The sequence below is a fragment of the Thamnophis sirtalis genome, unplaced genomic scaffold (assembly GCF_051295495.1).
Source record: "Thamnophis sirtalis isolate CommonGarterSnake01/CBP01778 unplaced genomic scaffold, rThaSir2_p1.2 scaffold_11, whole genome shotgun sequence".
Classification (NCBI taxonomy): Eukaryota; Metazoa; Chordata; class Lepidosauria; order Squamata; family Natricidae; genus Thamnophis; species Thamnophis sirtalis.
The window spans coordinates 53,049,406-53,064,653 of NW_028261391.1; the positions used below are offsets into that span (position 1 = coordinate 53,049,406).

General features: G+C 44.4%; 1 protein-coding gene across 1 annotated transcript in view; it reads right to left on the bottom strand.

The window, feature by feature from the left end:
• The window catches only part of LOC148043647 (uncharacterized), a 51,393-nt gene extending 36,640 nt beyond the window's left edge, over positions 1 to 14,753 (bottom strand). The window contains 2 exon segments of the mRNA XM_087726089.1: positions 11,723 to 13,364; positions 14,663 to 14,753. Of these exon segments, the coding sequence (XP_087582215.1) occupies positions 11,723 to 13,364; positions 14,663 to 14,753 (1,733 nt within the window).
• Positions 14,754 to 15,248: the final 495 nt, after the last annotated feature.

Consider the following 15,248-nt stretch of genomic DNA (forward strand, 5'->3'; position numbering starts at 1 on the left):
TTTTCTGCTTAATGAGGAAAGGCAACGTTTACCATCACTAAAAACTGTGCCTAAGAAAATTTTGGCCCCTATCATGAAAATGGTTAATGCAGTGTTTTCAACAATTGAACCGGGATCCATCTTGGAAACAAACCAGTTAATGTACAGCGCAGCTGTAATAGTAACTAATGAACTAGGCATTAAAATTAAAGTACCTAGTCACACAACAGAAAAAGCATCAAAGCCAAAGTGGAAAATCCGTTTAGAACAAAAAATCAAAAAATTAAGGGCAGATGCTAGTAACTTAAAGAACATGCATGAGCAACGGCTTAAAAACAACAAAATCATAGATCAGCTAATCAGAAGATATAGATTGGATACAAGAAACATCAATGAAGCTGTAGAGATTGTAAAACAGCTGATAACAGCAACAGCTAGAAAAATTGAAAGATATGAGGCATGAATCATCCAATATAAACAAAATCAGCAATTTCAATCAGACCAACGGCGTTTTTATCAAAGTCTTAATGTGAATGGTGACACCAAAAGTGAAAAACCAGAAAAACAGGCCACAGTTGAATTCTGGAAAGAATTGTGGGAAAATGCAAAGGACTACAACAAGGAAGCAAAGTGGATACATGACTTTGAGAAAAGCATTGGCAACAAACAAATGCAAGTATTAGAAATAACAACTGAGATGGTCAAAAATCGAGTTAAAAAGGTAAAGAATTGGACATCATCTGGAAAGGACCAATTACATGGTTTCTGGCTCAAATATCTGACCAGTTTACATGCAATATTGGCCAGGCAACTGAATGAAATTTTACAAAAGGGCCAAATTGATGAATGGTTGACAACTGGAAAAACATACTTGATTCAGAAAGATGCAACTAAAGGAACAACACCTGAAAACTACAGACCAATAACATGCTTGCCAACAACCTTCAAATTACTCACAGGCATTATTGCAGATAACATGATGGATTATTTGGAAACAAACAACATCTTGCCAGTAGAGCAAAAAGGCAACAAAAGAAGGAGTAGGGGCACAAAAGATCAGCTTCTAATTGATAAAATGATATTAGAAAATTGTAAGAACAGAAAAACGAACTTGAATATGGTCTGGATTGATTACAAAAAGGCATTTGACTCACTGCCACATAGTTGGATCATAAAATGCTTAGAAACAATTAGCAAAAATATTACATCCTTTACTGAAAACGCGATGAAACAATGGAGAACTGAGTTGGCAGTAGGGAATGAGATCTACGGAATGGTTAATATCAAGCGAGGAATTTTCCAGGGTGATTCACTTTCACCTCTTCTCTTCATCATCGCAATGATCCCACTATCAGTAATCTTAAAAAAAATGAAATTAGGCTACCAAACAGCCAAAGAAGCTGAAAAAATTTCACATCTACTATATATGGATGATTTGAAACTCTATGGAAAGTCAGAAATAGAAATCCAATCATTGACAAACACAGTCCGAGTATTCAGCACCGATATTTCAATGCAGTTTGGCATGGAAAAATGTGCCACTGTATCCATAAAAAGGGGCAAAATCACTGCATGTGAGGGAATTGAAATGCCCAATGGCCAATTAATTAAATGCAAAGAAAATGAAGCCTACAAATACTTAGGCATTCTGCAGTTGGATAACATCAAGCATGGAGAAGTAAAAACTATTGTCAGGAGAGAGTACACCAACAGAGTTAGGAAAATTTTAAAATCTAAATTGAATGGTGGAAATACAATCAAGGCCATAAATACCTGGGCAATACCAGTTATAAGATACACAGCTGGTATAGTTAACTGGACACAAGCTGATTTGGACCTTTTGGACCGAAAAACCAGGAAACTAATGACAATGCACTACAGTTTACATCCACGTGGTGATACTGATAGACTGTATCTGCCCCGAAAATCAGGTGGCAGAGGATTATTACAAGTAAAACAAACAGTTGAAGAAGAAAAACATGCACTGGCTGATTATTTAAAAGAAAGTCAAGAACATCTATTAATCGAAGTAAAGAACAAAAATCTACTGAAGGCCCAACAGACAAAACAAGAATACAGAAAAGATGTGATAAAATCAAGAATGGAGAGTTGGCAGAACAAAGCACTGCATGGCCAATTTCTGGAAAAAATAAAAGATAAAGTGGACAGTGAACAAACTTGGTTATGGTTAACAACAGGTACATTAAAGAAAGAAACAGAGTCACTAATCCTAGCTGCGCAAGAACAAGCTATCCGCACAAATGCCATTAAGGCCAAAATAGAAAAATCCTCTGATGATGCCAAATGCAGACTTTGCAAAGAAGCTGATGAAACTGTTGATCACATACTCAGCTGCTGTAAAAAAATCGCGCAGACTGATTATAAATTGCGGCACAATTCAGTAGCACAAATGATCCATTGGAATCTGTGCAAAAATTATAATATTAAAACAGCAACAAACTGGTGGGAACATCAGCCTGAAAAAGTCACCGAAAATCAGATGGTCAAGATCTTGTGGGATTTCCGTATACAAACCGACAAAATACTGGCGCATAATACACCAGACATCACACTGGTTGAGAAAAATAAGGTCACAATCATAGACATCGCAATACCAGGTGATAGCAGGGTCGCCGAGAAGGAACATGAAAAAATCGCAAGATACCAGGACTTAAAAATCGAAATTCAACGACTATGGCACAAACCAGCAGTGATAATTCCAGTGGTAATTGGCACACTGGGTGCTATTCCAAAAGCACTGGAATTACATTTAAAACAGTTAAAAATTGACAAAATCACCATCAGTCAAATGCAAAAAGCCGCACTGCTTGGATCTGCACGCATATTACGAAAATACGTTACGACGTCCTAGGCCCCTGGGTGGGGCCCGACTAGTAACCAATGCCAAATCCGGCGAAACAACTGGCCGCTGTGATACAATTGTATAATAATAATCATCGAAGTAAAGAACAAAAATCTACTGAAGGCCCAACAGACAAAACAAGAATACAGAAAAGATGTGATAAAATCAAGAATGGAGAGTTGGCAGAACAAAGCACTGCATGGTCAATTTCTGGAAAAAATAAAAGATAAAGTGGACAGGGAACAAACTTGGTTATGGTTAAAAACAGGTACATTAAAGAAAGAAACAGAGTCACTAATCCTGGCTGCGCAAGAACAAGCTATCCGCACAAATGCCATTAAGGCCAAAATCGAAAAATCCTCTGATGATGCCAAATGCAGACTTTGCAAAGAAGCTGACGAAACTGTTGATCACATACTCAGCTGCTGTAAAAAAATAGCGCAGACTGATTATAAATTGCGGCACAATTCAGTAGCACAAATGATCCATTGGAATTTGTGCAAAAATTATAATATCAAAACAGCAAAAAACTGGTGGGAACATCAGCCTGAAAAAGTCACCGAAAATCAGATGGTCAAGATCTTGTGGGATTTCCGTATACAAACCGACAAAATACTGGCGCATAATACACCAGACATCACACTGGTTGAGAAAAATAAGGTCACAATCATAGACATCGCAATACCAGGTGATAGCAGGGTCGCCGAGAAGGAACATGAAAAAATTGCAAGATACCAGGACTTAAAAATCGAAATTCAACGACTATGGCACAAACCAGCAGTGGTAATTCCAGTGGTAATTGGCACACTGGGTGCTATTCCAAAAGCACTGGAATTACATTTAAAACAGTTAAATATTGACAAAATCACCATCAGTCAAATGCAAAAAGCCGCACTGCTTGGATCTGCACGCATATTACGAAAATACGTTACGACGTCCTAGGCCCCTGGGTGGGGCCCGACTAGTAACCAATGCCAAATCCGGCGAAACAACTGGCCGCTGTGATACAATTGTATAATAATAATAATAATAATAATAATAATAATAATAATAATAATAATAATAATAATAATTGTTGTTGTTGTTTCTTAAACAATACATGCCTACACCAGTGGGAAAAGAAAAAATCAAAAGAGAAACCAAAAAAATAAATCTTAATTGGCTGTAGTAATACAAGCCAAATCAAATCAAAACTAAGAAAAAGAAAGAAACTTCTGACCTTATTCTAAAGTAACTTTAGAATTTATTCAAAAACTCCAAATGGTTGTCACCATTGAAATCTGATTTTTGAAGACTGCCCTCATCACAGACTTGACGCACTGACCAGTGACGTGTGGTGAGGTTTATACCTGGTGAGGCTCAGCTGGGCATCCTTTTGCGAAGCAGTGAAGCAGGGCAGAGGTCGGCCTCGGCGGGGGGGGGAATTTGCATCGCGGGAGCAACCAAGTGCCCGGGTCTTCAGCAAAGGCACTTGGCGGCTCCCACGATGCAAAGTGCCCCGATGCTGCCGCCCACCCGCTGCCCCGGCCTGTGTCCGCTGCTTCTCCAAGCTCCGCTGCTGGAAGTCCCGGATCGCCTCTGGGGGAAGGCTGAGTGAGAAGTGGAGCGAAGCTTCTCCATGGCCTCCCGGCACTACGCAGAGGCTCTTGCAGGAGCGCGTTCCAGCGGTCGGTGGCCGGAGCGGCCCCGGCTGCAAGACAAGGCAGCGCTTAAAGCAGCCGCTGCCGCCGCCACCACCCCACCGGGCGAAGGAGGGGCGGCGGCGGCTGCTTTAAGTGCTGCCTTGTCTCGCAGCCGGGGCCGCTCCAGGCCGCCGGCCGCTGACACGCACTCCTGCAAGAGCCTCTGCGCAGCACCGGGAGGCCGCAGAGAAGCTTCGCTCTGCTTCTCACCCAGCCTTCCCCCAGAGGCGATCCGGGACTTCCAGTGGCGGAGCCTGGAGAAGCAGGCCGGGGCAATGGGCGGGCGGCAGCATCGGGGACAGTGGGGCACTTTGCATCGCGGGAGCCGCCAAGCGCCCAGGTCTGCAGCAAAGAGCCAGCCTCCTCCTTCTCTCCCACTCCTCTCTCCTCTGAAGCACGCCCCGCCCAACGTAAGCGTGCTCAAGAAGACATGATTCGCTGCTTCCAGATCAGGAGGCGGAAGAATTAGTGCCTCTTTTGCATCTGAACTTTTTTGCCTTTTAACTCTTTCTTAACTTTTAGAAGGCGAAAAATTCCTTATGGAAAGGAGGCCCCGAGTTCTCTCGCCTCCTGCTTTGGTTAACACTAAGCAGACACCAAGCCACTGTGACCTGGAATCTGGTAGCAACTATCTTAGCTTTAATTATTTTAAAAAAAATATTTAAATTTCTTTCTTTTTCCTGAGGAGACTGGTGAGGCTCCGCCTCCCTTGCCTCTAGTGACTACACGTCGCTGGCACTGACATATATAAAAATGCGTTAATTTATTCATTATAAAGTGAAATAGAAAGCTAAAAGTACAGTTACAAGAGAAAGCAATTACATAGTAGATGTAAGAAGATGCTTACTATGGCTTAAGCATCGCTCTCTAATGTTCAACTAGGTGGTCATCAACTATGGAATCTTTTCAATTTCCATCTCTCTATAAAATGTTCAGCTTCATCCTGTCATCTCAATATTATGTGTTTATGTCCCTAGTCTAAGGTGACCAGACTTTAACATTGGTAAAGAGGGACACCATTGACCGGGGGGGGGGGGTGTTGATTAAAACAATTTTTTTTCACTTAACAAATGTGGCAAGAAAAATTGTAAAATGGGGCAAAACTCAATAAATTTCCCACTTAACAACATAAATTTTGGGCTCAATTGTGGTCGTGCATTGAGGACTACCTGCACTTATCTTCAGTGTTACTTCATTCTGCTGTAGCATTAAATTTCATATAGAACAAGCTTGTTCTTTCAGAATTGTGGAATTGTTATATAACTGTCTACCTTTAGAAAAGTTTCTCTTGAGTTAAACTCAGCTCCTATAATTTTATTGATGTGTCATAATTTTCTTAGCAGTAGTATGGAAATCGTCAGGTTTTTTGGACAATTTTTAATATCCCACTATCCCCCACCTCCTCTTTCTCCCTCGTTCTCCTTTTTGTCCTTTTTCCTCCTTCCCCCCAAAAAGAGAAAGAGAGGGAGAAAGAGGAGGTGGGGGATGGAATCCTTGCTGCTTTCTGAGCTGCACTGAGGTGCCACGAAAAGAAAGCATTCACAACCCCCCACCCCATCCCCCAAAAAGGATCATCAAGGAGTTGTGGAAATGATGTTGAGTGAATTGCACCTCAGCTGTCAAAATCAAAAATGAACCTGCGGAGTCTTCGAGCAGAGCTTTGTCAAACTTAAGGCCATACACCACCTGGTGGTGATGGTTCTTAAGGTTCCCCCCTTTCTCCGCCCAAGGACTTCGGAGAATAGCAGGGGAGGCTTAGGAAACCTCCCACGGAAGGTCCGCTTCTGATCCTTTTAAAAAACAAATATATAAGTATTATTGTTGTACACAGAAAAATGTACAAAGTGTTTGAAAATCATAAAATGTGTGAGCATTGCCAAGTGGAGGGCGACAGCTGCAGGGTGTGGGAGACTGTGCCAGTGACTGCCGTGGCACAGCAGAAACATGAATGGGAAGAGGGGCTATTAAGAGGTGGGGGATAGTGGGATCTTTGCTGCTTTCTGAGCTGCACTGAGGTGCCATGAAAATAAAGCATTCACAACCCCCCACCCCACCCCCCAAAAAGGATCATCAAGGAGTTATGGAAATGATGTTTGTTACATATGTGTTGTGTGAGGGAAAGACGCAGGAGCCATGGAATCAGAGAGTAAGATGTTTATTGCGAGATGACAAGCGATTCAAAACGTCCCTGCAACTGTCAGGGTATTTATACTCGAACCCAAAGCAACTGTCAAATGACCAGCCAATCAGAGAGCTGGTAACAGGGAACATTTGCATATATAACACTCCTTATACCCTGACATGTTGAGTGAACTGCACCTCAGCTGTCAAAATCAAAAACGAACCTGCGGAGTCTTCAAGCAGAGCTTTGTCAAACTTGATCATCGGAAGCCGCAACTAACTAACTACATATTAACAATCCAATTAGTGATTTTAGGAGGAGAAACTTGTTTTGGAACACCTGGCTTCAGCCAAAAACCCCAGATTGGGAGCAGCAAGAGCTGGGAAGTCACACTTCGCACGGCAATCCCGGCAGGTTTTCTGCTGGGCAAAAGGGCGATTTTTTTGCCTGCTCGATGCTAACTGGCAAGTCACCCTCTCCTGAATTTCTCTCTCCCTTCCACTCCTGCTTCGCAGCATCCTCACTTCCCTTGGCCGCCACCATCCTCCCGCAGCATGCCCTTCCCGCCGCCGCCACCGTACTTGGACCGAGGCTCAAAAAGCAGCAAGGCCCGGGCAAAGCGACACTTCAGGCCTGCCCCATGCAGCCGAGCAAAGGCGGCAGGTTCTTAAGGTTCCCCCTTTCTCCGGCCAAGGACTTCAGAGAATGGCAGGTCTCCGAACATGTCAAAGATGCCGGGTGCACCGCGTAAGTTCCTGCCCCCATCCTCACGCCCGCGCCCGTTCTTTTTGGAGGCCTGGCATCTTGGGCAAGTTCAGGGACCTTGCAAAAGCCTTGCAAGGTCCCCGAACATGTCAAAGACACCGGGCGCGCCACGTAAGTTCCTGCCCCTGCCCTCACACCCGCGCCCATTCTTTTTGGAGGCCTGGCATCTTGGGCAAGTCCAGGGACCTTGCAAGGTCCCTGAACATGTCAAAGATGCCGGCCGCACCGCATGAGTTCCCGCCGTCGTGCCCGCGCCTGTTCTTTTTGGAGGCCCCGCATATACATGTAAAACCATGTGCAATTCAGTAAGACTTACTCCTTAATATATTAGTTCAGGATTTACAGCTTAATGACTCAGTTTTTCCATATTGTATCTTTTCAATTTACTACTGCATAGCGACGTTGTGAGCTATAGTGCAGAATCCCGATGCTATCGTGAGTAGGATAAGTCTTCCCTTGAATATCTAGGCTTTCTGCTTTCCGAAAGCATCGAACTGAGAGATTAAATATTTGTCTCAACGGATTGGGATAGTGACATTCTCGTCCCTACAGAGACGGCTATTCTTTAGGCGAAGCTACAGCGCTGTTTGTCCTCCTTCAGAAGCCGTCTCTCGTGATGTTTGCGAGCCAATCAAGAGTGTGGCTTTGAAAACCTGCGGTGTGATCGTGCTGCACAGGAGCGAGTGTCTCTCCCCGAATATGGAGTTATAAGTTTAAGTTTATAAGTTTAATAGCATTTATATACTGCCCAATCCAGTGGGACTCTGGCCGGCTTACAGTACAAAATAAATCAAGAAGAAAAAATAAAATAGAAGGAAAGAAAAGATAGATTTAAAAAACACACCATGCACTCTGTTCTATTATGTAAATGTTTTATTTTCATTTTCATTTTCATTTCATACAGTCACATATATACTGTGCATAACCGGGGCCATATGACATTGAGCAATAAACACAGCCATCCTTGTCAACAATACTCCCCAAAATACAAACCCAATATACCACTTCAACCCTCCATACACCCTTTCTTTCACCCCCCTCCAACTTTCCTTTCTCCCCTACAACATTCCCCTCTACCCTACTTCCCCTCCCCCTCTATCACTCCTCTCTCCCAATACACTCCCTCCCTTCCATCTCACCCTCCCTCCGATCCTCTCTCCCACCCTCTCTACCCCTCTTTCTTCTTTCCTTCTGCTCCTCCCTTCGGTGTATTTCTACTATCTATCAATATATTCAGCTTCCTATTTTTACACTAGAATTAAAAAAGCAACAGTATACAAGTGCAATCATGTTACTTTAAAATCTAGCACATACTATATTTCCCCCCTCCCCCCTTCCCCCTAGGACCCCACCTCCCTTCCCCCCCCAACTTCCCAGAGCCCGTACACGGTATAGCTTTTTATCAAACACAGTCTAAAGTATATTAAAACCAAGGAAATTTTTAAAAAAAAGAAAAAAGAAAAGAAAAAAGTCAGTAAAGTCTCTACGTTGAACTCAGCTTCTTGCCGTTACACAAACTTTAAGCAGTTTACATTATTCCTTATCTTAGTTGTTTGATTACCTGCAGGATTTCCCCAGAGGTTATTTGTTGGTTCAACTTTTGCCTGTACTCTTCTCTAACCCGGGGTATTATCTCTTTATCTAAGTATCTGTCTATATCTAAACCCTTAATTTTATCCCCTTTGTACAATTCTGTAAAAAAAATTCCCGGAATGCCTTTTAAATCTCCTCCTGTTAAGACACCTCCTTCCCTCTATAACACAATTTGGATACATTTCAAATTTTTCTTTTAATTTCCTCTTCCAATTCTTTTCGTTTTTGTCCTTGTTTATGTCTATGTATTTTGTTTATATTCATCAATACTCCTCTCATATACGCTTTACTTGCATCCCCTACAAATTCCATGAATGTACCCTTATTCGTATTCAGAACAAAGTATTCAGATAGCAATTTTTTACAATCATTAATATACTTTTCATATCTAAATAAACTCTCATTCGACCTCCAAGACCTTCTTGCCTGCACTACCCTTCCCAATTCCGTCCAGACTGGGTTATGGTCCGAAAGGACCCTCACCGCAATCTTTGTCTTCTTCACCCTAGAAAATAAATCATTAGTGATTTGTATAAAATCAATCCTTGAAAGGGATTGATGTCCATCAGAAAAAAGGGTGAAGTCATATGCCTCTGCGTTTCTTTCTCGCCAAACATTTCTCAATTCGAAGTCGTCCATCAAGTCTTTTTCCCTTCTAGAATTAGGTCTAATGCGATATATCTTCCAAAGGGATCTGCTTCAATTAGTTCAGCCTTAATGTCTTTTCTTAAGTATACAACTATACCATTTTTCTTTTCCATAGCAGAGGTCACAAAATATTGACCAAGTTCGGGGTTGAACAAATATTTTGATTAGTTGATTTGATATGAATTTCTTGCAGGCAAATTATATCGTTCTTGAACTTTTTGAGATAGTGAAATATTTTCTTTCTCTTCTGTAAAGAGTTCAGACCACAACTCCTTGGTCAATGGCCGGTGGTTATTGAGGTTGTTGCAATGTACCTTGTTTTCCCATTCGTCTGGTAGTCATACGGCTGGCTGTTCCTTTGATCTTTTTTTTTCACTGTTCTTTGCCGGATAGTTAGGAATGTGGCACAATCGCCATTTTAGGAGCTTATTTTTTAAGAAAAAAAAAACCTGTGCACGAAGGAAGCTCTTGTAAAAAGAAGCTAGGATTTTTTTTAAAAAAAAGGCAGATAAGATTCTCAGGTACGGACTCTGCTTGTATTAATCTCAAATAAATATATCAAAAGTTGTCCTAAGTGGGGGGATCCTTACTTTGCCCCGTAATAAATACAGCCGGGGTTTCTGGCACGGAGATGTGATTCAGCCTTTGGTCAGCCCCCCCTTCCATTTGCAGCAAAAAAAAAGCTGCAAACTTCAAAGAAAAGCTCTTACCAGCTGGATCTCTCTCTCACTCTTCTTTGCCTGAAGAATGAGGTATCTACCAGGTATTTAGGCAGATAACACCAACAGAAACCTGGGGGCAGCTTGTTAAGCTGCCGCCATCAGCAAGGTCCCACCCCGGAAACACCATGCACTCTGTTCTATGGGGCTGGACCGTATTTGGGGTCAACAGCCCCAGTCCTGCCGGAACAGCCAGGTTTTAATGGCTTTCCGGAAGGCCGAGAGAGTGGGAAGGGTCCAGATCTCTGTGGGTAGATCATTCCACAGGGCTGGGGCAGCTACAGAGAAAGACCTCCCCCGAGTAGTCACCAACCGGCATTGCCCGGTCGACGGTACCCGAAGGAGGCCCAGCCTGTGAGATCTTATGGGTCATTGGGAGGTATATGGCATGAGGCGGTCCCGTAGATATCCAGGTCCTAAGCCGTGTAGGCCTTTAAAGGTAATGAATAGCACCTTGAAGTGCGTTCGGAGATCGATGGGAAGCCAGTGCAGCTCGCGGAGGATAGGTGTAACATGGGTGTACCTAGGTACACCCATAATCGCTCATGCGGCCGTATTCTGGACCAATTGTAGTCTCCAAACACTCTTCAGGGGCAGCCCCACGTAAAGCGCATTACAGTAATCAAGCCTAGAGGTGACGAGAGCATGAGTGACCATTTGAAGTGCCTCCCGGTCCAGGTAGGGCCGCAACTGGTGCACCAGGCGAACCTGGGCAAAAGCCCCCCTGGTCACAGCCGACAGGTGGTATTCTAATGTCAGCTGAGAATCCAGGAGGACACCCAAGAAGAGTTTTGCCCCCCAGGCTGAGAAATGGAATATCTGGTCCGTTCTTGGGGGGCAACATCAATAGCCACTCGGTCTTGTCTGGGTTGAGTGCCAGCTTGTTAACTCCCATCCAGACCCTGACAGCTCCAGGCACTGGCACATCACTTCTACCGCTTCGCTGAGTTGGCACGTGGCGGACAGATACAACTGGGTTTCGTCCGTGTATTGGTGATATTTGATCCCGTGCCGACGAATGATCTCACCCAGCGGCTTCATGTAGATGTTAAATAGGAGGGGGGACAGGACCGAGCCTTGAGGCACCCCATACTTTAGGGGCCTAGGGGTCGACCTCTGTCCTCCAACCAACACTGACTGTGACCTATCCGAGAGGTAAGAGGAGAACCACCGTAACACGGTGCCTCCCACTCCCACCTCTCCCAATCATTGCAGAAGGATACCATGGGCGATGGTATCGAAGGCCGCTGAGAGGTCAAGAAGCACCAGGATAGAGGAATGTCCTCTATCCCTGGCCCGCCAGAGATCATCGGTCAGCGCAACCAAAGCAGTTTCGGTGGAGTAACCAGGCCTGAAACCCGACTGAAAGGGATCTAGATAATCTGCTTCATCCAAGGTCCATTGGAGTTGAAAGGCCACTACCTTCTCAACAACCTTCCCTACAAAAGGGATGTTGGAGACTGGACAGTAATTTTTAAGAATAGCTGGATCCAGAGAAGGCTTCTTAAGGAGAGGTCTTACCACCGCGTCCTTTAAGGGCAGTGGGAAAGATCTCTCCTGTAGAGAGGTATTAACAATCCTCTGGAGCCAGCCTCGTGTAACCTCCCTGCTGGTCGAAACCAGCCAGGAGGGACACAGGTCCAGTAAACAGGTGGAGGTACTCACAGCTCCCATGGCCTTGTCCACTTCCTCAAGATTGACAAGCTGGAACTCGCTCCAAGAAATCCGATCAAGGCCCACTCTCGGCATCTCTGCAGGTACTGTCCAAGTGGAGTCCAGGTCCGTCCAAATCTGAGCAACTTTGTCCGACAGAAACTGAACAAATTTCTCGGCTCTTCCCTGCAAGGATTCACCTGCATCCCTCCCTTTCAGGAGGGAGTGGGTTATCCTAAACAGGATGGCCGGGTGGGATTCTGAGGACGCAATGAGAGCGGAGAAATGTGTACATTTTGCTGCCCGAATCGCCACTAGATAAGTCCTAATAAAGGCTCTTAATTGTGTTCAGTCAGATTCGGATTTACTGGCCCTCCAGCCTCGCTCTAGGTGTCTCTTTTGGTGCTTCATCTCCCGGAGTTCCTTGGTAAACCAAGGGGCCCTCCTGGATTCACTGCCGTGGAGAGGCCGCAAAGGTGCAATCCGATCAAGAGCCCCAGCTGCCGCTCTGTTCCAAGCAGTGACCAAGGACTCTGTCGGATTGTGGGCAAGGGAGTCAGGTATCTCCCCAAACTCCATCTGAAATCTCAAGGGATCCATCAGGCATCTGGGGCGGAACCATTTAATCGGTTCCACCTCCCTACAGTGGGGGAGTAGTTTCTGAAAATCAAGCCTCAGTAGGAAGTGATCTGACCATGACAAGGGCAATGTCTTTGTGCCCTTCAGTTCCAGATCACATCTCCACTGCCCCGAGAGAAACACAAAGTCAAGAGTGTGTCCTGCTGTATGAGTCGGACCCTGAATTACCTGGGTCAAGTCCATGGCTGTCATGGAAGCCATGAACTCCTGCGCCCCATTGGAGCCTTCGCCGAGAGATGGCAGGTTAAAGTCCCCCAGTACTATAAGTCTGGGGAACTCAACCGCCAGTCTGGCTACTGACTCCAGGAGCGAAGGCAGGGCTGTTGCAATGCAGCTGGGAGGTAGGTACGTTAACAACAAGGCCACTTGACCCCCAAGGTCCAGCTTCACCAGAAGGGATTCACACCCGACAGTCTCCGGAGCAGGGATCCCACGAGGTGCTAATGATTTCCAGATGACAACTGCCACTCCCCCACCCCTTCTTTGGTGTCGTGGTTGGTGCAGCACCTGAAACCCTGCTGGGCACATTTCTGAGAGGGGGACTCCTCCCTCATGGCCCATCCAGGTTTCAGTAATACATGCCAGATCTGCCCCCTCGTCTAGTATTAAGTCCCGGGCGAGGGGAGCTTTCTGAATCACAGACCTGGCATTTATCAGCAGCAACCTGAGACCAGGGCCCTGACATCTCTTGCCACCTGGTCCTTGGGTTGAGTTTTCAGGGGCGGAATGAGGGATCGCTGTAACATAGCGAGCCCTCCTTCCCCGGTAATGGCCAGCCCTGAAACTTCCATCGTACCTGCCTCTCCCAAACATGACCAGGATGCTCCAGTCCGTCCCCGTCGCCGTAGACTCCCCTCCCCTCCCACGGCCCCCATTCTCCCCAGCAGGCCATTCGTATCATACACTCCGGGATGAGAGGCAGATCCGGGCCCCCATCCACTTCTGCCTCTGCACTCAGTGGAGGGGGCTCCAGGATGCACTCTCAATCCCCTCATGCATACCAGCCAGACATTCTCTGCATGCATACCCCACTAGTAATGAAATATTAAAATATACAATAATACAAGATAAAAAATTTAACTTAAAAACATGTAGGAACATTCTCTCAGCCATCCATCCATACATTCACTCCTTCACTAAGCAAACTAGATGAACGCAGTTCTTAAACCGCCAAGCGGTTGGTGCAGTTTTGAAATAAATAAAGTTAGTAATAATGTAAGAGAGCAAAGTCTTTGCGCTCTGAGTCTTCTCCTCTGTGGAGTCCAGTAGAAAGAGCAAGGTGCTAAAGTTTGAAGTGGATGGGGGTTGACGCCGGTCGGAGGGGAGAGGGACAGGCTCCCTACCCACATTATCTTTGTCCCCCACTTTCTCTTTCTGTGGAGATTATAAGCACAGAGTGACATGCAGGACTCTCGGCGAAGGCGGAGGTCTGAGGTCTCCATGGTCGCAGCAACAGCAGTCGGAGTGGCAAGGGGGGAAGCCCTCATGTCCGCGTTGTTAATTTAAGATCGAACCAGAAAGCAGAGGAGAAATAGAAGAGGGAGGGAGGGGTTGTGCCAGAAACCAAATAATGGCAATGAAAAAGGCAACAGATGGTTGATCTCACACGTCCCAATTCTCTCCGAAATGGTGGTCCTAGAGGACGTAGTGTATCCTAGAAAATCAGTAAGACCCACTGGCGGCCTGTATCTGCCACGGCCTTGCAGCCTCTTTACATTGGTAAAAATTAAAAAAAAAATCGGGACTGTTTAAGAACATCGCGGGACGCAGGACAAATTGTGCAGAATCATGACTGTCCCGTGAAAATTGGGATGTCTGGTCCTTACCCTAGTCATAATCCATTTACCTGGTCTCCATTTTACCATTCTTATCCATTTACAAATTGAAAAAATTGCCATGGTTCTGTTTTAAAAGAATGTATATTTTTCTCTTCAAAATTGCTTTTACCTTCACCCAAATTAATCTGTCCAGGCTACTCTGTCCTCCTGATTCTACTTACTGATGCTAATGATTTTTGCTACTTCGCAATTTTCTAATGTTATTTCTATAAACTTTCCTTTAAATAGAAAAATTGGCTGCTGCAAGTCCATTCTGGTTACAGTCTTTTGTATATATGCAGCTAATGTTCACTCATTACCCCAACACCAACAGTGTTTATTTAGGAACATAAAATTAGTTCATCTGTGATATTTTTCATTATGAAATCTAATGACCTCCTGCAAACAGACTGAAATATAAACACTGCACCATAAATTGTATTAGTTGTAGAGAGCCTGGAAATAAAATAGAGGCAGCAAGATGAATTTTCAGAAAAAAGGGTGAGGGCTTGAGAGATGCATCTGTGTACTTCAATTTATCAATATTTACATATTTAAAATTACATAATTGTACAAGACTAGCATTGTGTAAGTAGTATATGTGTTATTTGTCTTTCACTTTGATTTCTATGACAGTTGAAATGCCAGGATGGTCACACTGTGTTCCATATACTTATATGTAAATAATAAAAATATATTTAAAAAATATTTACATAGAAAAAAAATCTCTTGAGAATGGATACTATTTTAAATAATCCTATGTTGTCA